General features: G+C 44.9%; 2 protein-coding genes across 3 annotated transcripts; one reads left to right on the forward strand and one right to left on the reverse strand.

Moving 5' to 3' along the window:
* Positions 1-8850: 8850 nt before the first annotated feature.
* LOC135575808 (uncharacterized) lies at positions 8851-10830 on the reverse strand. The gene is made up of 2 exons (XM_065035184.1): positions 10783-10830; positions 8851-9690 (listed from the first exon to the last, which is right to left on the reverse strand). Exons 1-2 carry the CDS (start codon positions 10828-10830, stop codon positions 8851-8853), a joined length of 888 nt encoding a protein of 295 aa, XP_064891256.1.
* Positions 9030-21943, forward strand: PRKAR1A (protein kinase cAMP-dependent type I regulatory subunit alpha). Of its 2 annotated transcripts, XM_065035012.1 has the most exons (12): positions 9034-9183; positions 10258-10322; positions 11224-11402; positions 13208-13381; positions 13995-14086; positions 14312-14373; positions 14819-14865; positions 15481-15639; positions 16295-16355; positions 16639-16760; positions 17057-17138; positions 19480-21943. In XM_065035012.1, the coding sequence occupies exons 3-12, from the start codon at positions 11226-11228 to the stop codon at positions 19650-19652; spliced, it is 1149 nt and encodes a 382-aa protein (XP_064891084.1). In that variant the 5' UTR covers positions 9034-9183; positions 10258-10322; positions 11224-11225; the 3' UTR covers positions 19653-21943. The 2 variants fall into 2 exon arrangements, with proteins under 2 accessions (XP_064891085.1, XP_064891084.1); XM_065035013.1 differs by lacking the exon at positions 10258-10322 and having other exon boundaries at positions 9030-9183.
* Positions 21944-22490: the final 547 nt, after the last annotated feature.

A 22490-nucleotide genomic window follows, 5' to 3' on the forward strand; every position in this document is an offset into this window, starting at 1 on the left:
TGTGAGTGCTGAAGTCATTGGGCCTCGATCACTTGATGTGCACCACAGGACTTTTGGAAAAAGAGCCACATGTAATACCATCCAAATGAGGCAGATTCCATGTGGACACATATATCTGCCTAGATTAATCCCCCTTTGTAGCACGAGGGCCTTGGAGTGTCTGCAATATTCACCTGTTATGGAGTTTAAGACCTGCAACTGTGATGATGATTGATTTTTGGGAGAAAGTATGAAAACACACAGCTTCAAAACAGCATTAGCTTGGAGAGAGGCTGATGGCAGATTGTCCCTAGGACATGGTGTACATGAGCAACACTGTGAAGGCAGCAGGGGAATCATCTTAAATCCATTGTGTTTAGGGGGTAAATATCTTCTATTCATAGGGGCCTAGTGGGAAGGTCTAATAAAACCCCAAAATGAAACAGAAAAGCTGGCTGTGCATGTCCTGAGAATGTCCCTGTGGATCAGCATAGCTTGATTTTGAAACAGCGATGTCGGATGGAAAATGAGGTTGGAGAGCAGGAAAAAGTTCAAAACCAAAACAGGGAGTCAGTGCCTTGTGTTTCAAAAAAGCCCCGGTTTCTGAGCAACTGCTACAGCTGGATCTTTGCTGCTTGGGTAATCACCATGAGCTGGTTTTAAAATGAAGCCTTGAAAAAGCAGAGCCACAAAAATATCTGAGGCTTGGGCAACATGATTATTTTTGTAACTGGACTGATGCAACCCCGTTGGTCAATCTTCCTTTCAGCCTACAATGGCTGTTTTAATTAGCAGAGGTGGGAGAAACAAGCAGTTCTTGTCCTCTGCTACAGTGTGAAAACCTTGGAGATCTTGGGATTTGTGCCCTGGCAAATGAGGGCACTTGGGCTTTGGGCATGAAGCAGAAGCTGAGGTCTTTCTCATAAAGAAATGAGGTGTTTCTGATGTTTGGAATATAAAGAAATAGCTAAACTGGTTTTTCAGGAACACAGCTTTGGAAGGAGGCAGTAGTTAGGGTAGTAAGATTCTGAGGCTGGTCTTGGGATCTGGGCATATGTCACACCTGAGGAAAGCAGAGGTTGCAGAAGGATAGTTCTTGCTCTGATGTGTGTGTTTGTTGGGAAGAATATATCAGGTTATAAAGGGCTATTCCCTTTCCTGACAATCCTGTGACTGCAGTAACCATTAACAGTAACAACCTCAACTCTGTCAGGAGCTCTAAAACCAGTCCAGAGTGCAGCCATCTGATTGTATTTTTCAATGTGGAAAACTTTGTACGACAGATGTTGGTTTGTGTTCTCCACCCTGGGTGTTTGTATTCAAGCCTCAAAGAGGAAACGGAGGTGAAGAAGCTGGGAAATAGGCTGCAGTGCCTAGAAAAGCTTCTCCCCGCTGGGGCATCCTGTGTGTTGCTATTTGACGAGTGAAGATTTAGGTACCTGTGGACAGCTTTTAGGCTTTTCCTGGGCTCGGTGTTTAAATTCCAGCGAAGCTCTTCCCTCTGAAATAAAACCCTGCTCCTACTGATAGGTCTGGTGTTTGAATGAAATCTGCTACAGAAAATAAAAGATCTTGACAGGGGATAAACCTGCTAAATATCCTTCAGTGGTATTCATGATAACCAGGAGTCTGTTAAGGGTCTAGAGCCTTCCGGGGAAAGAACAGGCAAAATGTGTATGTTTAATAGGGAGAGCAAGCATTTCTCATAGCAAGGAAACCATCCTTTGCATGTGAAAGGAATGGGGACAGGTGGCACATACATATTTGTTTTGCCCTTATCACCCTTCCCAAGGGGTATCATGATCCTGGAGGAGAAAGAGGAGGTTGTAGCCCAATGTTTCAGGGCTTTAATAGCACAAACTGTCAGGACCAGAACTGCCTGTCTCGGCTGCTCTAAGAGCTCCAGGCAATAACTGCTGCCATCTGGTGCCATGAGTCCGGCTGCACACACCGTTCATGCCGGTCCAGCATCGGGACACAGAGAAATTTCTATATGTTAAATTGAGATAACAGCTTTTGCTTATGCTTTAATTATCCAAGGGGTTACCTGCACCTCCACCAGCCTTCAGTAGGAAAAAACACTGACTTTGGAGAAAGTCAAGTAGTCCTGCTAATAAAGTGTTATCTAAAGGAATGTGGAATTTATACCTTACATTCCTCCATTCTTCTCTTGCTTTGATGAGTTGTTTCTTGTTTACGTCAGAACAGAAAAGTTGTGGGGTTTGTTTTTGGTTTGTTTTGGGTTTTGTTTGCTTGTTTTTTGACACAGTGGAAAAGCAAGAAGTGCAGAACTGGAGACTGTATGTGTCAGAAGTCATTTTGAATTTGAAGGACGGTGATCATAAGATCCAGATCCTGGAGAAGTCATCAGTTCAAATGCTTTTTTGATATCACAATTGCTGTATCAAACGTGAAAAACTGGGGTGCAGGGGAAAGAAAAACAAGGGGCAGGACACTTTTGTGACAGTTACCAGCAGATTGGTTTGTCTTGCTAATTTTTCTGGACGGGTTCTAACCCAGTGTGGGGAGGGGACGGGGACACAGTGTCCGTGCCATGCATGTACAAGCAGTTTCAGTGCACTCTAGGTACAGAAATGTGGAAAGACGCATCGAGACCTCGAGAGCCATCTGCTGGCACTGCCAGAACCAGGGTGACACAAGGACAAGAGCAGCCGTGCCCAACGCCACTGCCAGTCTGAAAGTCACCAAGGTTTTGTGAGCTTTGCTGCTTGTAGTTTTTCTTTTCAGTTTTCGCTGCTGACCCTGAGCCAGGTTCTGCTGTTTAATGAGCTGTCGGTGTGAGCAGCCCCTTCAGCAGCATTTGCCAAGGTTAGGGAAGGGCTTGCAGCCTAATGCTGTGTTTCCTTGTCAGTTGGATTAATGCTCCTTATCTCGTCCTCACTCTGGCAAACATCCCATTTCCCTAACTGTTATTAGGACATCACGATTACCCCGCTGGAGGCTTTCACGAAATGGTTTGTTGCACTGCTCGCCGGCTGAGGGTGGTGGATCTTCATGTCTCTTTGGGTGCACACTGGACTTTTAAAAAGCCTCGGAGTCTTTTCAGCTGAGAACCATAAGACCTGGACCACAAGGAGTAGAGGGGTTAAAAGTGGAAGAGGGGGGGGAGAGAAATTTTTGCCTTCCACTTAACTCTTAGATACGGGACTAACTAACTACTCTGTAATTACCTAAAGATCAAGGAATGTCCTGACATGAGAGATCAGAACAAGTAACATAGCGAGTGAAGGCTGGGTGTGACCAGCTCGGGGTGATGGGGGGATGCTGGAGGGGTGATGGAGGGGTGATGGCTCCTTGCCTGAGCTCCCAGCATGGAACTCAGCCCCATGACCTGGGCGACTTTCTCCCCTTTCATAGTAGAGGAGAAATGGCCCAAAACATGGGTATAATAAATACATTCATAGCAGAAACAACTTGGTTCTTGTTCAGAGAATGCAGGGAGGCATCTATGCTGCCTGTGGGACATCTCTTCATCTTGCTCCTTCAGATTTAAGGGGTTACAGCTGGAGAGTGAAAAAAAGGCTATATCGTGTTCCTGCGGGCACAGCATATGCCGAGCAAGCCTTAGTTGATGTTCCAAAGACTTATTGTTTTTTAAAGTGGGTTCCTTCCATCTGGGAAAATATTGTATTATCATGGAGGGGGGAGGGAGGTGGAAACTTGCATCAGAAATCGCTTGATTCTGCAGCCAGTTTGTTAGATGTCGGGCCAGGCATTGTTTAGATGTCAGTCCAGACCAAGAATAGTGGATCTGACCGACTGTGTGGTGTGCTTACTTTGCCACCTGCTTTTGGGGACAAGCGCATAAGCAAATAGCTGTTTTGAGTGCTTTTATATGTCCGTTTATCTTGCAAGAGAGCTGTGCCACAGCTGATGCTCGGGGAGGGAGCTCTCCCCAGACTGCCGCTATGTTAAAAGCACAGGAACTGAGGATTCTTTTCAATGGGGATGTTTGTTACAAAACAAGCACTGGTAGTATTTCGCATGCGTTCCCGGAAAAGAAGTCAACAGTAGCTGCACACCATCTCATTGCTCTTTAATTTGATTTGCGTCAGAGAGATCTTGAAGTCAAGAATTGCATTTGCAGATGCTTGGGCAGTTCACAAACCACTGAAGCTGCCCAGAGGTTGTATAAAGTTAACGATGCAAAACACAGACTGTTCACGTCCAAATGGCAGGAGGCAAAGAGCTGCCGCTCTCCCATCTCCTTCCCCCTCTCTAGGGGACTGAGCCTCACAGGGTCTTTTTTTGCTGTGCTCTGCATGCTGTTTTCTATCTTCCAGCTCTCTAACCTGTGGGTTTTCCACTGTGCTGATCCCCGTCCTTGCTCGGAGTTGAGGAGAGTCCTTGAAATCCTTCACACTTGTGCACAGATGCCTAAGCAAGGAGTTCACTATAATTATTTTCAGGAGTGTGCTTAGAAACTTCTTGCTCCTCTTTTGAGGTGCAGGTTAATTGCTGGTCTAGACACAACTCCTTAGGTCAGAAGAAAGGACATTAAGTTCCAGTTAAACGTGGACGGCAGAACATCGTTATCTGTGTTAGAATTTAATCAGGGTCCCGTGGCTTTTTCCAAGAGTCATTGAGCCTGTCCTGAAGCACAGGCAGGAGAGCGGTGTGTCATACCTCAGATAACGATGGCACCCGGGCTGGCTGCGCTGTTGTGCTGTTCAGCATTTATTCAGGAGCTAAAATGTTCCCAGCGTTGCCCCTGGGGTGCTGGAAGCCTTTGGTTGGAACCACGCTGAGCGTCTGAAGGGCTGTGCTGCAGCAGGCACGTCCTGCAGATGTCCGTGGATCCCCCGACTGGCCTATCTGTAAGATCTGGGCACTTCAGGGCATTAGTTTTATTTTCTTTTTCTTGGCTCTTGGTTACTCTGTTTTGAGACTTACCAGTCGTTTTCTTCTCCTTCAAAGTAACATATGGGAATGATTTGAGATCTGCTGCTCAAAGCAAACTCGCTCTGCACTGGGGACCGTTTCACACAACCGTCTGCCCGGTTGATGTGCAGCAAGACCAAAACCAGCTTCCACACACCAGCTCCCAGGGTCCAGAGTGGTTTTTAGCTTACGGCACAGGTCAGGACGGGGTTAGAGGAGGAAGCTCAAGTGCTGTCTTTCAGACTGTGTGTTTTTTGATCGTATCAATTCCTTGGTGCTCCTTTATCGCCTGTCTTGTGGCAAAGTTACAGAAGTTGATACCAGATTTATTTGCACTATAACTCATGTAGAGTTTCAGACTCCCTGGCAGAAATTGCGTGTTGCTGGGTGCTGCGTGGCACGTACCCTTGTTTTCTCCTTGCACGCAGGTATTCTGACGTGTCACACTGACGTGTTACCCTGACGTGTCACACCGACAGCTGCCAAGTTCACACTGTCAACTCCAGAATCTGGCCTGGAACCCAGCAGCCCTCAAATAGTCTATTGTTCAACAGGAATACGTTTTTTCTGCCTTTTGGCTCTGAATCTATGGCTTTTCCTATGAATCGCAGTGTATAGTCTCAGTGAGCAGCAGCAATAGGTGGTTGTTTTCTATGCTAGTTAAAGCTTAAACAAAATACAAGAAGATGTGCCCAAAGGACACACTGTGAATCCTGCACCAACATTGTCACAGCCTGCAGTGAGCTCACAGGTTTTAGTTCCATGGACTTTGATTGCTGGTTGATGTGGATTTTAGGGCTGTTGGGGCTAATTGCAGTTTATGTTGGTAGAAGATGCTTTTCTGTGCATCTTTGGAGCCTGCTTGTGCATTAAGGATGATAGATTTGCATGACTTAACGTGTAAAACTGTGTGTGTGGGACAAACACTGGATGCTTCGATCTGACACTTGTTTGATTCTTTTGCTTCCAATGGCTTGTCTGAGATGGTGGTACCTCATGATATTAAATTGGGATGGTATCTTCAGCAAAAGAACCCTGCTGTTAGAACAACTGTGTACTGCAGCGGATAACACTGCTCAGGAAGTGTGTTTTTTTGTTCTGTGCACACAGCAGGGGTGGAATTCTTCTGTACTCTTATTTCCCAGCTCACGTAACTGCCTATTCCCTGAGCTCCCCAATCACTGCCCCGCTGTTATTCCTGGCAGAGCGCATTTGCTCACTGAGGTATTTTTTCTGGCCCAGTGATCTATGATTTGTATTTATTATTTATTTCCTTGTTTTCCCTTCAGGTGGATCCAGTGGCTCCTCAGCATCTTCAGCTTCAAGCTGCCCCTGGTGTCCTCTCCCCATGTCATCCTCACTGTCCCATGCACAACAACCTCCTCACCCGCTGCCTTGTCCTCGATCTCCTTCCCCTCGGCTGACCCGCCGCAATCTCACATCTGTCCTCGCTGACTTTACGGCTGCAGGACAACACTGACTCAGCCAGTATTTCTGTGGGGTTTAAATGATTGCGTGGTGGTGAGCAGAACAGAAATCCCTGACTTCTTTCCTTCCCAGCGACCATTCTTAGCTTCTATTACTGTTGATCACCGCGTTGATAAATAGCACCATAAAAATTAGAGTAATAAATTTTAGTCTTTGTGAGAGCTTCTGGGAAGCTTTGTTAAAAAGCAAACAAATTATCTTCCCACTTGGGATGTTTCAGATGCTTTTTGCAGACAAATTTATTGGTCTTTTCTGAGACCAGGAATATGTAACCTGCATGGCTTAATGTAGGATGGAGATGAGCCAAATGCCTAAGAGTGCTGAGGTGGCATTATTATTCAGTTGATAAAAGAGCTGTGATGATCTTGAAGAGGGCTGCTGGTTTAAATAATGAAAATGGTGCTTTTGAGTCCCTTATGAGGCTGAAACAGAAGTGGCTAAACACATAAACCTAACAGTAGAGGACTTCACAAAAATGAGTGGATACACTGGTCCAGGTTCTCCATTGCAGTTAGGTAGTCAGCTCCTCTTAACTTGCAGGGACCTAAATATCTGCACATTTTCTTCCAGGATCTGCCTAGAAATATCACACTTCAGGCAGTGTTTCTTCATTTAAAAACGAAAGCAATCAAGCTGCTATGACTTAGAAAGTCCTATCTGCAGCTTTCCGCAGGTCTGTGCTGTGACACATGGTGATTCACAGCCCCTGCCTGGGGACTCATCTCTTCTCGTCCCTGCTCAGACTCCACCAGTATTTACCAGTCTGGGAAACTGAGTGTCCCACCGCTCGGGACATGTGATGGTTACAGTCACCGAAATCTGTGCCATGCGAACCCGTAGTGCTTGCATTGGGGTTTGAAGCAGGGCTGGCTACTAGATTTGCCTAAAAAGCAAATAAAACTGTCTCTGCTGGGTGTTCTCTGGCAGCTCCTCTGCTCCGCGCCAGCCGCAGCCTCGGGCGATGTTGCTTCATGAGAAACTCTCAATGTGTGGAGTTGTTTGAAATGAAAGTTGTGGGAATTAGTGCTGACGGTAAGGCAAGTTATTTACTCAGGAATGTTTATTGCTGAATTAGACAAGAGCAGGGTCTGACTGTAATTCAGACCAAATGGAACAGGGCTTTGTTTGTTTTTAATTTCTCTTACGTCTTTAACCGTGTAAGAATTAACACATGAATACATACGAGCATCTGCTTATGAGCAGCGTGATTTAACTTTCCGAGACAAATCAGGGCTGACTCACAGTGGAGGAGCTGGACACAGTGAACAAGAGGGACCTCAGGTTGGCATCACAAGGCTCCTTTTGAAAGCCCGTTCTGTTCCCTTTGTTCCGCTCCTGTCTTGGTCTCTGAACTCTCTGGCTCCAGCGCTCAGGACACGATTGCACCACGGGCACAACACTAGGCTTGTTTTCTTCACGAAGAGAATGTTGCAGAACAGGTTTTACATACAGGTCTGATCTGTGTCCCGGATGGGATCTATCCCAAAACACACCGGGGCTTGTCCAAACAAGGTGTGAGACGTGACAATAGCAGACAGCTTGCAGACAGGGAAGATAAAAAGCAAACAATAGTTTTTAAAAGTGTGTAGGGGGAATGTGCACAACTTTGTTCCCCCTTGCAGTGTTCAGAAACTTCTATCAGGTTGTGTTATCAGTTGAGCAGGTAGATTTGACACCTCACAGTATTTCACAAATATTTATGATTCCTTACAATTCATATTGAGATGGAATTATTTTTTGGCAAAACCTCTAATTTTTGGGTTACTGTCAGAGAATCCTGGACCCTGGTTTCTAACCTGTAACAGAAGCAATCAGACATTAAAGGAATGTGAACTGCGGGGCTAGTTTTGCTGTTGTAAATGCAGATTAAAGATCTAGACCTAAGATGTTTATTTAATATGAGAAATATTGAAGAAACACCATGTAGGATCATTCCTGGTGCCTTGGGACAGCATTGTAACAGCACCAATAGCTTCTATTCTCAAAATATACAACCAAAGGGATTCCAGTAACAATATAATGTATGTTAAACAGCTCTCCTCAATGAGTTCAGCAGCGGTGGGTTGTGGTTGAAATGCTCTCCCAGCAGTTTTTAATATTGAGTTGTAAAACTGTGTTATTTTTCCCAGCTGTAGGGACATTCCGGCCTGAGCTCTTTGGCCACTTCTCATGGGCTTTATATACACAAAGTGATGGGATTCACAGGACACACCTGGCCCATAATGACACATGAAATATGGATTTTTAAATCGATTATCTTTGCCGAACTTGAACACAATTTCTTTTTCTCCCTGGCAGTGTCAAGGTCGGGGTTCACCACCAACTGCACCCCATTAGTGATCAATTAACGCCTCGCAGGGGAGAGCCCAGCACCCTGAGCCCTGACCGGCCGTACACCGCGGGAAGGCCGCGCAGCTTTTCTGCAGGCACCCTCCGCTACCGGACCGGCGGGTTCCCCCGCCCGGGACGCGAACCGGGGTCTCAACCACGGTGACCGGGGGAGTGGTACCTCCCGCCACCCCCGCGCGCCTTAAAGCCGCAGGGGACGCTCAGCGAGGTGGGGCCACTTCCCCGGGCATCGAGCGCCCCCTTGGAGATGAGGCGCCCTTGCGTTGCCCCTTTAAGGTTACCGCGGCGACGGGTCCGGGTGAGAGCGAGGCGCATTGACGTCACGGCGGGCGGTGATTGGTGGAGCCGGCTGGTTTCCGCTGGGAGCTGCCGCCGTTGCTGTCGCCGAGGCCGCGGCCGGGACGGGCCGGGACGGGCCGGGACGGGCGGGGGGCGCTGAGGGCCCGGCGGAGCCGCCCGCGCCAGGTGAGCGGCGGCGACCGGGCCGGCCGGCGGGACAGCCCCTGAGGAGGAGCGGGGGCGGCGGCGGGGAGGCAAGGCCGGGCGGGAAGGGCGCGGAGCGGGAGGCCTGCGGCCTTGGGGGCGGGGGCCGGCCCTGCTGAAGGGAGCGGCCCGGGACCGGAGCCGGCAGCTCCCGGGGCTGCTCGGGGTGGATGCAACGGCCGCTTTGTTGCCTGGAGGCCTCGCGTTTGAGGGGGGAGAGAGGCCGCGCTGCGTGGGGCCCCGGCGGGATTCCCGGGCGCCGCCTGAGGCGCTGGGCACGGCGGCGTTCGGAGCCTGAAAACGGCCCGGGGGTTCGCCCCCGCCCCGGGAACGTTCCGACGGTGCTTTGGCCGTGGGGCTGCCCGCCCGCACCACTGGGCCGTGGCGGTGGCGCCTCTGGGGAGCGGCCCTGGCCCCGCGGTGAGGGGCGGGCAGGGCCCGGGCGGGTCGGAGCAGCCGTGCCGGGGCGGGCGGTGGAAAACCTCGGGTCTGCAACGTGCAGAAGAAATACTTGGTGAAATGCTGGCGTTTTCCTGATTTCCTTGGTATTTTCTACAGCGGTCTCGCTGTTCTCCCGAGCAGCCGTGTCCGCTGTTTATCAGCACGGGGCTTTACCCATAGATTGTAATTTGTGAAGCTGTCACGGAGCCACCGAGTTTCTCTGCGCCTGTTAATTAGGACTGACATTCGCTGTGTTAGTTGTCAAAACAAAAGAAGTAACTGGAGAACTTTAAGGCCTTTCAGTCCACGTGAAGTCCGTACTTGGTGTTTATGCAGCACATAATACATGTGTCCGTGTGTACTTATGCAGGGATTAACTGTTACAAGAGTGAAACCTGTTTGAAGTGTTGGCAATTTTGCATTAACTCTGGTCCTCCTGTAATCTCAAGTAGCATAATTCAAAGGACCATGGTGTTATGTTGCTTGTGCAGCCTGTATTTCTGCATCTGCTGCCTCGGTAGCATAAAACACAACGTGACTGCACCACTTGGCTTTTCGTTGACTTTTCATTTCTCAAAATGATTTTGTCTTAGTCCATTTTTTCTCTTTCAAAAGCTGATCCTGGGATCAACATAATCTTACTGCATATTCATAAGGTGTTGCCACTGCCCCTGTACAAGGTAACTTGATTTATATTTCATCAAAAATGCCCTGAGAAATTCTTTCCTGTTTCTTTAGTTGTCTCAGTGTTAATTGCTTTGTGAAAAAAAACGACTTGTTTATATATATGTATATAAAAATGTATTTTAAAAATAGTTCTGTAACCTTGAAGGAGGGAAGAAAACCTGCTTAAAAATCTTTTGAAAGTGCTGCAGCTGACACTGTAATTTTGAGGTCTGTTGAAAACCCTGCATCGTAACAGATGTGCTCTTGATTATTTACAATTGAAGAAACTTTTTTGGGATAGCAGTGAATCCAGAGGGATAATTCTGAAATATGGACCAGTGTAAACTGGCAAGTAGCTTTTTAGCAGTAACGCTCATAATTCCATAACTTCCGTTAGTAGACTCTGCCTTGGCATTTGGCAAAGTGGCTTTGGCTTCAGCCTTGACATGTTTCACTTCCGAATGCTTTTCATACCGGCCTCTCGGATTCCCAGTTGCCGCCCACCGGTCTCCTGGTCGTCATCCCCGTGACCCCGCACAGACTGCGCAGCTCTGGGAGCTGAGCCTCCAGTCTCATCAGATACTGGGTTTCATCCACAGAAGGTTTAGGTAGAAGCTTCCCCGACTCTGCGAGCTCACAGGGCTTGAGCTGTTGAACCTTTCTCAGATCAATGAAATGCTTTTCCTTTTGTGGCTATAGAGCACTCGGACTTTTTATTTATTTCTAGGTGCTAAATAAATTAATAGATTTTTGTTTCAGGGTTTAGCTTAGTTACTAGTCTTACAGATAAAGGTAGTTTTATGCTGTGGTATCAGTAAGATAATAATGCAGGATAATGTGCCTGGCTATATTGTGCAGTGGCGTCTTTGTTTCCACTAGTTATTTAACCTTCTCTTTCTCTTCTCTTCTCTTCAGCAATGGCAGCTTCCAGCAGCAGCAGCAGCGAGGAGGAGCGTAGTCTTCGGGAATGTGAACTTTATGTCCAGAAACACAACATCCAGCAGCTGCTGAAGGATTGCATTGTACAGTTATGCACAGTGAGACCTGAACGACCCATGGGATTCCTCAGAGAATACTTTGAAAGACTGGAGAAGGTAAAGATGCATAGCAGGAGGGAAGGAGAGTGGAACAGCCTAAGTTCATGTCTTCTCTTTGTGATTTAGAGGCTGTTTCATATTTGACTAGTGTTTGTATTGGCCATTTGAAATTGGAACTTATGCTTTTGGAAAAAGAAATCCTGTTTTTTAGTAGATTATGCGAGTTGATCATTGTGTAAAAGCATTTCTGTCATAACAAAGTACACAGGGGAGAACATAAACTGCCAAGGTGTACCCATCTAATGCTCCCTCACATAAGTGAGCAGATAGCAAATGGGGTTGTGTCTGTACTTACATGATAACTGTGGTGTTTGACCTTGGTTAGGCGCTGGTGATCGGCATTGGATTTTTTATATTGGGATATATGGTTTACAGTAATTCGGATACAGCACCAGTAGCAGGTGAGTGCTGTCCTGCAGGCCCAGCTGAAGTCAAATGGAAGTATTTGCATTCCAGTTTTTTTTAATGGGTTAAGTATTTTGTATATGAATGAACAGTATGTGTCTGTGGTTGATAGTGTTGCCCACTTTGTCGAGAGGCAGTTTAAACGCTTAGTACTGCTCAAGCTATTTTTAACAACATCGCAGTCAAGACTTGTTTCTCTAAAATCAGAAGATAGAAACAAGGTTTTAAATATGTCTTGCCCTCATCCTTTTGAAATGTAGAGCTATTTTATCAATTGGCAGAAGGCAGGAAGTGAAACGTAATTCGAGGAATCGGTGCTCGCTCTGTGGCTATCCGAGAGGTGTAAGATGTAATTGCGCTGCTCTGGTTATCTGGTGTGTGTCTCCTCAAAGCGGTGGTGTTATCCACGGCCCCTGTGCACCTCTGGAGCGCAGCGGCAGCCACACGGCGAGCTGCCCAGCTCGGGGGGACAGTTTGGTCAAGGACACTGGGACAAACGTGGCTTTTCAAAGTGCTGGGAGCTCTCGGAGAACAGATCGCTCCTTGTTCTGTTAAGCTGGGTCCCAAAACCCCATTTCCTTAACGCTGGGAGAAAGTAATTTGCGTTGCAAATGCTCTGGCTCTAAGGTTGGCTTTTTCGGTTTGTTCTTAATCTAATTTTAGTTGATTAAGGTGAATCTTCTGGTACATAGAAGAGTCAAATTTCTGTGTGCCCAGTTAGTTAGGCTTCATTTTATTGTAAGTATGCCCGTCTTTACAATATCATTACAACACAGCACAACAGGTGCTGAAGGAAATGAGGAAAATGTGTAACTTTATGCAAAGTTGACAATCTGTGGTTTGCAGAAAAAAAATACTGTTTGGCCTCTAACATCCTTCCTGCAGTTCTTTTCTAAGTGGTGTTCATATTTCTTTCTCCTAAAATAACTGTTGGTTATTGGGTATCGAGTTGGTCCATGACTTGACCTTGTTTCAAAAGCTTCTCATGTAACGTGGATTTCCGAGGAATTGCTCTTCTGTCTCTCAAATCAAAAAAGGCTTAACGCCTTGCAGCCGAGGGAAAGAACGGCCGAGTTTGCTGTTGGGGAAAACGTCTTTATCATTTGCAGAATTTCTTCATTGCCTGTTGAATGCACTAGTGGAAAGTAGAATCAACTTGTTTATACTTTTATTAAACTATTAGTGTAACTTATTAAAGTAAACACCATTGTGCTAGGAATGTTATGAATGAAAGGCGTATCTACCATCTGTTTCGGAAGGGCTTTTGATCTTGCTCTCGTCTCCTGTTTGCCTTAATGTGGGAGTGACAGTACACAGGAAGCTCCCTTGCACTGCAGACTCAATTGGAATATAATATCTAGACTGTGTGACACAAACATGTCTTCCTTACTGTTTAGGAGGAAACAAAACAGTTGTTGAATCAACAGAAATCTGGTTCACGCTCAGACTCGCGGGAGGATGAAATCTCTCCTCCTCCTCCCCTGAACCCCGTGGTTAAGGGTCGAAGAAGGCGCGGGGCCATCAGTGCTGAAGTCTACACAGAAGAGGATGCTGCATCTTACGTTAGAAAGGTGCTCAAACTTTTAAACGTTGCTAAGAATTGCATCGGCTCTCGGAGGGTTTAACACCACCCTCTGTCCAGTGTATTAAATCACGGAGCTCCTGTAGCCTGTTTAGTCTTGTGATAACCATAGGAAGCAGACCTGTGCGTGTAGCTGTTTAGTTGGAGGTTAGAATAAACTGTCATGCAATTAAACCCTTCACGCGTAGCACAGACCCTTTGAAGTAATCCACGTTTGTATGTGGATATATGTTATGTATAGAAACAGAGTGCTTCCAGTTATCTGACAGCTGCAACAACGTCACGTTTAGCCTGATGGCCGAGCAGACTTGCTGCTGTTCCTAGGAAAACGCAGGTTGAACAGATACTCTTGCAAAAAACCTTACAAACGTAGCATGGAACAGCACTTTCACAGTTGCATAAAATAATGCACGTTTACAGCCAGTTTGCACAGAAGATAAATAAAAACATTGACTATATTTGGTTTTAGATCTATAGTGCTTGAAAGAAACTGAAAAATTTCAGCCAGTGTTTTGTAGCAATTTGGATAATATATTTATATAAGGGAATGCAGAAATGGTTCTTCAAAAATTAATCAGTTACTTTTTCTGATTATATCCTAGGTTATTCCAAAAGATTACAAGACTATGGCTGCTTTGGCAAAAGCCATTGAGAAGAATGTGCTGTTTGCCCATCTGGATGATAATGAGAGAAGGTAGGAATAAATGTTTGTAGTTTGAGTGCAGGCTTCAGAAAGAGCTAAATGTGTCAGACTGTACAAAGCTGCACAGCCTCTGTACGACCGACAGATTAACCACACAGAGCTTATAGGAAGAGTGTCGATGGGGTGGAGGTACAGCTGTATGTGAAGGTACAGCTGTATGTACACATGCAGGACAGTTGTCCAAGCAGTTGTCTAATTTTGGTTTCCTTTTTTCAGTGACATCTTCGATGCAATGTTCCCTGTCACTTACATTGCAGGAGAGACTGTCATACAGCAAGGTAAGTGACAATGTTTGCATTAATAAATAAGTTGGAGATGGTGAGCAGACTCTGGCCTAGTGCTCTTGTAGTTTTGGGGTTGGTTTTTTTTAAATAAAAACATGATCTGGATGCAGTGAACCCTTTATTGCTGTGTTACCTGAAGCACAGCTCATGCTAAAGTGAGGACTGGAGCGATTGCAGGAAGATGTGGTTTCGTTGCATATGTTATCCATTGGAAAGATTGTCATTTGATGGCTCTGTAGAACGCGTTATGTTAGTTTATGGATCCAGAACACCTTTCCAGTAGTGCTGGAAATGCTGCTGATCTCCTGCATACCAGTAGATGTCCCCTTTCCCAGGACTGAGAGGAGTGGGAAATCAGCAAAATGTGAAATTTCACCCTGTAGGCTGTGCAAAATTTGACTTTGCAAATCACGTATTCAATTATTTTTTTCTTCTTTAGGTGATGAGGGTGATAACTTCTACGTTGTTGATCAAGGAGAAATGGATGTAAGCATTATTGGTAGTTTATTAATACATGGTCATCCCTAGCAGAAGAATAGTCTCATCTTTGTAGACTTCTACAGGTCCTTCCTTTAGCAGCTTTTCTCATGAATTCTTATTTATAACGGCTTATTTTGCTTTGGAGCCTCTTTGCTCCTTAATGGCTCAGTCTGACTGTGCAGACTGTGCTTTGTTTTGAGTTTCAAAAGGAGTGATTCAGACACCAACACAATCCTAATGCTTTACAAGTGCAGGGTGAAGTGTAGTTGAGGTATGGGACAGGCTTGAAGAATGACCAACCTTTTTATTTTCCAGTCCAACTAATCAATAGCTTTCTCTGACAGAGACTTTGAGATTTTATTTCCTATCAAAGGGTCTTGGTATTCTACACGTGTAGTATGTGCACGTGATGTAGAAGAGAGTCCCTTTGATGAAAGTAAAAATTGTGACTGGGACTTGGGTTGGCTGTGTTGATGAAACACTGAAATGGTCAACGCTGACTGTGCAGATGTGAGAATTTTCCTTTAAAGAAAATGACGGGGCAGCAGGAGCTTTGTGTTGTCTCTGACCAGCTCAGAGGACACCCCGTGCCTTGGCTCACTGCTGGCCTCTGCCTTTCAGGTTTATGTGAACAACGAGTGGGCAACCAGCGTTGGTGAGGGCGGAAGCTTTGGAGAGCTTGCCCTGATCTATGGAATTCCCCGCGCTGCAACTGTCAAAGCGAAGACGAACGTGAAGTTGTGGGGCATTGACAGAGACAGCTACAGAAGGATCCTCATGGCAAGTATTCTTCTAGCTGTTGCTGCTGACTCAAGCAGCCGTGTGCTCACCTGGAATTATGCCTTTGGTTTTCCTATTCGCTCAGCTTACATGTGTCATTTGACCTTTTATCTGTGCCTGTCCTTTGCCAGAGTTAGTTATTAAAAATCCTGCTATCTGTTTTGCAATCAGAAAACTAATCACTCAGTGTACGTCTTATCAGGCATGGGGCAAGAGGGAATCGTACATTAGTGAACAAAACTATACCAATGCAGTATTAAACTGGACTGAAAATGTAATACCTGTGGGTTAGCTTGTCATATACTTGGATTCTGCTCTGCATTCAGCTTGCTATTTGTAAGTAGTGTGTGTGAACAGCAGTTGTAACTAACTTGAGCAGGTCTTGTGAATTTTGATAAGGTTATACAGTTAGAATGCATGTAAAATGTAAAGTCTGCAACAACTGCGAAGTACTCCATGAAGGTTGCTGAACTCTGAAATATTGCTGAAGTAATTGTATTTGAAACATTTAATCTTGTGTGTTTGGGTTCTCTGAGGCAGGATGCAGTATGTCTTAAATTTGTTCTTGTCTTGAGTTTTATTCGAAGCCTCACATAAAACATGAAGTAGAAGGAGAACTTACTTTGTGCACTTGTTTTTGGTTTCTTTTTTTTAGGGGAGTACCCTGAGAAAGAGAAAGATGTATGAGGAATTCCTTAGTAAAGTATCTATATTGGGTAAGTAAGAAGATTATTGTTCTGAAGTGGAATAAATTGCCATATTTGTAATAAAGCTTTTAGCCAGCATTATGATGATTACAGGCTATTGTGATAATCCATTAAAACTGATTGCAGAGCCTGTGCTGCTTTTCTGCATCATTTCAAAATAATTCTAATTCTAGTCTTGATATCCGATGCACACACATAGCCAGCGATAGGTTGACCTGTGTATAATGACAAAGCAAAAAGTATAATTTGTGCCTTGAAAAGATATCCGGTTAATGAACAATTAACTCCATAGAATCTCTGGACAAGTGGGAGCGTCTCACTGTAGCTGATGCATTGGAACCGGTACAGTTTGAGGATGGGCAGAAGATTGTTGTCCAGGGAGAGCCAGGAGATGAGTTCTTCATTATCTTGGAGGTAAGGTCAAAAATATAATAAAAGCTTGGATTTTTTTTTTTTTTAACATGGCTTATTCTGTCCCTAAGTAGACACTTGGAGAAAAATGAAATAGCCAAGACATTTTGTGCTTAGAGAGGACGGAGGACCAGCTGTTTTTATAGAGCAGTCTGGAGAACCATGCAGGGACTGTGGCGTGGTTTTTAGACTGAGATGTCGTAACAGTTACTGCTGCAAAGCAGCTGATTCCTTGTGGAATTCAGTGTTTCGAGTGATGCTGGAAATTCCAATTGTTTAATTACTGTGATTTATTAAAGGGCACAGCTGCAGTGTTACAGCGTCGATCAGAAAATGAAGAATTTGTCGAAGTGGGCAGACTGGCACCTTCTGATTATTTTGGTGAGTTACTTAGTGACGACTATGGTTACATACAGCTCTGTCACCATTTCACCCGTGCTGTGTTGATGATAGTGAAGGGATGGATTTGTTTAATTGCTGTTTTGGATCACTCTTGTGGTTTCACTCAGTGTGAGGTGAGTATGGGAGTCACTTGGCTCTCAGGTGTGCACACATGTCACAGAAACGTGATTGTTCTAGGGTGCTTTAATTTAGAAGGGGGCTGGCGGTGATTTGCTCTGAGTTCGCTACCCAGAGCAGAGTTAACTTTGAAACTGCATCAAGTTGCTCAAGGCTGTGTCCAGTCAAGTCTCATCTCTGCAGGGATGGAGATCCCACAGCCTCTCTGGGCATTTTCTTTCACTGTTTAACCAGCCTTGTGAGGATTTTTTTTCCTCATGCCTGACAAGAACTTCCTGTTCTGCAACTTGGTGCTTTCTCCCTGCCTTTCACTGCACAGAGAGCAGTCTGGTTGTGTCTATAATCACTCATTACGTAGCTGAAGGCAGCAATTAGATTCCCTCCTTAGCCGCTTTCTCCCCGGGTCAGACTAACCCAGCTCTTTCAGCATCTCTCTGAACATCCTGTGCTGCGGTCCCCAAGCCGTCTGGGTGGCACTGCTAGACTTGCTCCGCTTCGTCAGCATCTTGTTTCTGGGGACCCCAAAAGTGTGTGCTACTCTGGGTGTAGCCTCCAAAGTGCAGATCAGGGTCTTTTCTCCTTCTGTCGAAGATTTTCAGCTAAAAGTTACATGGCATATAAGTTGCTTTGGCTTGGAAAAGCTTATGTGTGCTGGCAAAGGAAGGCTGAGATCCTGTTATAAGCACTTGTGAAGACTTGGAAATAATCTTCACATGGAACTAATCCCTTGCCTAGTGCATGTTGATGTGTTTTGGATCACAGAGAAGAACTGGAGATGTATGCTCAGAGTGTTCCTGGAGTATAATCTAACAGTGTGTAACGAGATTCCTGGGGTCCTTATTTGGGGTTCAGAAGAAAAGTGGCTTGTGGTTCTGAAGCAAATAAAGCAACCTGTTCAGAACTCACTATTTAATGTTTAAATATTTCCCCCTGCAAAAGACGAAAAAAACTGCACTTTTTTCTCGTGTTTAAGGTAGGTCCTGTCTCCTCAGTCCTCCTGCTAAAGCCCTCTGGTTTTCTGCCCAGTGTTTGATCTTTGTACATGATGTAACCAGCAAATATGTTGCAAGGCCTGAAGTGGGATGTACTCAAGAGTGAACTCATAGTGCTGGATCTGACCAAGGCTCTGCTCAGCTCGGTGGCTCGTACCAGATGTTCTTTCAATCTATGTCAAGTTTCAGTCTGTTCTAATATTTCCCTTGATGTGTACTCTTGAGACTCCTGCTCTTGAACTAGCCATTATCTCTGCCATTGTGTTCAGGTGCTGGAGACCCATCTCCTGAGGGTTTAACTCTCCCTTAGAACATACTTATTCTTTTGCAAGCCCGTGTTTTGGAGGCTAGCGAGTTCAAGAGTTTTAATTGGGCACAGAGGAGAAGTTTCTCGTTTCTCTTCAAGATCCCTCTGATAATGCAGGCAAATTGATTCTCTGAGGAGCACCGAGATCTTTCCTCAGTCCTGAACATGGAGATAACCAGCCCGACTGCTTGAAAACAAACCAACCCAGAAGCTGATGCTGGGCTTTCTTTTGCTCATGTTGCCAGGAATGTGCGGGGTAGCTCTTGTCACCAATGGGAAGAGGGGCTTGGTGAAAACTTCATTTCCAAATATGTTGTTTAGCAGTTGTAAGTTATTTGAGACAAAGCTTCTGGCATCGTTGTGTGTAATTTATGAAATGAGAATCCCAGACTTGAAGGCACTCACCTTCCCCAGCCCCACGGCAGAGTCGCGTTCAGTCCTGGCTGCCTGTGGCTCGGAGGCCCCTGTTGTACATTAGTATTCTTTTACTTCAGTACCGTACAGTACTGAAGTACAGTACTTCTTGCCTGAGTTTCCTAGAAATACCAGAACTGACCAGTAGCACCTTACAAGTGAGAAAAAGAGCTATTTGTTGACTAGGAAAATTAAATGGTTAATTGAAATATGACCTTTTCTCAATCAGAAACAATGTTAAAAATTCTTTAGGCCTTCAGGGAGACTTGAATGTGGACAGGCTTTTTCATTAAAAAAACAAAAAAGGTTTTTTTGTAACTGCATTCACAGTTCTATTATAATGTAACCACATAGATACTTGTTCTGATGAGTGTTAAAACCTGGATTACCTTCTGTTCCATCCCTACAGCAGTTTGAAATACAACGGGGTACTCTCTTCGTCCCTTGCCCGCTGGTTTTTAACACTGTTCGCACTATCTTGTTGCCCTAGGTGAAATAGCTCTGCTGATGAACCGACCCCGTGCTGCCACAGTCGTTGCTCGTGGCCCGTTGAAATGTGTAAAGCTCGATCGACCCCGATTTGAACGTGTCCTGGGTCCGTGCTCGGATATTCTCAAGCGAAACATCCAGCAGTACAACAGTTTTGTATCGCTGTCTGTCTGAAACCCTCCTCCCTACCCGAAACATGCTTCACCGACGCAGACTGCTTCATTCCCCTTGTGCAGAGCCACATCGCCACTGGCATTTGCAGCTTCCTGTCTGTTCAAAAAGAAAAAATATAATAAAAAAAATTGCTTGTCATGGCACTATTATTAATTTAGAGCATATTAGTTCTGTGCTCTCTGTCCCATTAAATGAATAGGAAAAGTTCTATGGACACGTTTGCTCTTACAGCTTCTCTCTGTGCAAGTGTCCAACTCGGGCCATCGCAGCCTTGCTTCAGCGAGGGGACATCTCCTGCCACCGTGCCAATTGCCACACAGGAGGGAGGTGACAGAGGGGAGGGGGGTGGAAATTAAAGGGGTTTCTCAAATTGTTGGACAGGTTTTTAAGGCTGTGGTCAGAATCTGCTGTATTTCTTTTCAGACGAGAACTGCCCTTGTCACTGAGCTGCTCGGGGCTCGGGGTTTTGTTTGGTTTATTTTTGTTATAATTTTCTGGGTACTGTAATCCTGGGTTCAATCACGAGGCATCAGCTGCTAAGGAAGCCACAGTTGGAATTGAACAGTATAATTGTTCCTGTGTTTGCTGGTTTGAGATTGCTTGGTTACGTTTTTGTCAAGTGTAAAAGCTTTCAAGGTTAATAGTTCTGCTGAACTACTGCAGTTGTTACTTAATTCACTGACTTGCCGCAACTGATTTTTCCTCTTGTTCTTTCTCCAGCGATAGATATGCCATTTAAAACTCTTCTGTTTGAAGTGGCGAGAACCAGATGTTCCATTAAATGCCTCATTTTGGTCTCTAGTACATCGGTTGGTGTCAGGATGGCGCAGCTGTCCAGCTGTTAGTGATGTTCAAGTATTTAGATTGGTGTAGAGATTGGAAGCAAACACTTTCTTTTCCCTGCGACTCTTGCTTGTTTTGTATTCCTCAGTTGATCGTCAGTTGGGTGACCCTTTGGTACCAGGGAAAAGAAACGTTGGGTGTTTATGGGCAGCGTCAGTTGCGGGTGGTGAGATGCTGGTCCATGTGGATGCCGATATTCTTGGTGGAGAATGTGAGGCAGAAAAAGTGAATGTTTTAACTTTCCTGCAACACTCAGTAATTTTAAGATTTTAATTGGTCAATTCATTTTAAAAATGGCTAATTATAAACCTAGTTTAAATACAGAAGGTGCATTCTCTTTCCTTGCCTATGGAATTCACATGCCGCATATTTCATACTCACTCTTTTTTCCAAGTTCAATGTGTTGCGGAGTCTTAAGTGTATTTCAGTATTTCCCAGCTTTGTGTTCCATTATTCTGTGTGCACCAATACTTCCCAGAAGTTTTTACTGAATTCCACGGTTCAATACTGGTAGGCAATTTTTAAGGTTTCCTTTAAACTGTAGTTTCTATAAAGTAGCGTAGGTTTGTATTTGGGAGTGACAGCAAGCGCTTTTGCATTTGTTGTGCAACTACATCTAACGACGGAGCCCTCGTTTTATTTCCTTTCCGAGGCGATTCACATTCAACAGACTTTTTCCCAGGCGTGTAGATAATGAGAAAGAGTCTGTTAATTGATGCAAAATAATGCTGAGGGTATCAAGCCTTTACGAAAGGTTTCAGGATATTTCCAAACCTGAAATCCCAGTTGTGGGGTTTAAACGCCTGTGGTTTGAGTTCTCTATTCAGAGGCTGTGTAGAGGATTTGTGCCAGAGTCCTTAAAACGAATAAGCAAACGCTACCTTTTAGGGTTTCTTTTTTTTTGGTAAAACTGTTTTCTTAAGTTTTGACTCTATCCGGGTTTTTTCTTCATGTGTGTTCTTTGTGTTACATTTAAAGCACCAAAAACTGTGTCAGCCAGTTAGAGCTCCACAAAAAACTGCACATTTTTTTTATATAAGGCTTTCTTATCAAGTTTCACTACTGCATCTTTTTAGCTTGCTGTTTACTCCCTTTTGTAGTTTTACCTACAGGATTTTAAGATAAATCAGCTAAGTCTGAGTTAAATATTAATGACAGTTACAGCTTTACCTTTGTGTGCAATTTAAATATGTTTGAAACCACGATTGGCATAGTTTTGCCTTAGCTAACATTCAGGGCTTTAGAAGTAATATTTTGCTAGTCCACCTTAGCGAATTGATGAAGTCTATTGCCCTAGAAAGCTATAGTCAACCAGAGGACCATTTTTGTATTGTTACCTGACTATATAAGTCTGATTTACTGTATGTGCTAATATATTATATTCCTTTTGTTATAGATTGTCCTAATGGCAGGTAAAGCAATAAAATGATTTAAATTCTTAAAAGCAATCAGTCTATTTATTTATTTTTTTCTCCATCCGTATATTGTCTTTTCCTTTGGCCTCGGAGGATTCGTTGTTAATGAGGTGGTAGAAACTCAGAAGCTGGATGGACGAGCTGTGGAGGTGAGAAGGTACCTGCACCTCACCTGAGTGTCTTTCAGCAGCTTCGATTGCTTGTTAAGGTTGGTAATTCCCATCCCAGGCACTTATTGGAGCTCACAAGCTCCTCTAAGTTGTCCGCTCCCGTCTGTGCGTACCCTTAGTGGAAGCTTGGAACACGTGATGATTAGTGGTGAATGAATCCTGGTGGCCAGATAAGGAGAAATAGAGGAAAGAGGGATTTTCACAGGAAGATGAAGGAGGGGAAGTTTGAGAAGTGGTACCTGAAGCAGCAGACGGGACGCGTTGTCACCCAACTTCGGAGACACACTGAAAAGCTACTGTGTAAAGGAGAATAAAGATAAGAAAGCAATCGTGCAACCCCTGTTAGTGCAGCAGCCATTTAAACATCTGTGGGTTTGTTTCCTTTATCTGGCCCTCCCTTTCCCCCTTGG

This window comes from Columba livia, chromosome 18, assembly GCF_036013475.1.
Source record: "Columba livia isolate bColLiv1 breed racing homer chromosome 18, bColLiv1.pat.W.v2, whole genome shotgun sequence".
Lineage (NCBI taxonomy): Eukaryota > Metazoa > Chordata > Aves > Columbiformes > Columbidae > Columba > Columba livia.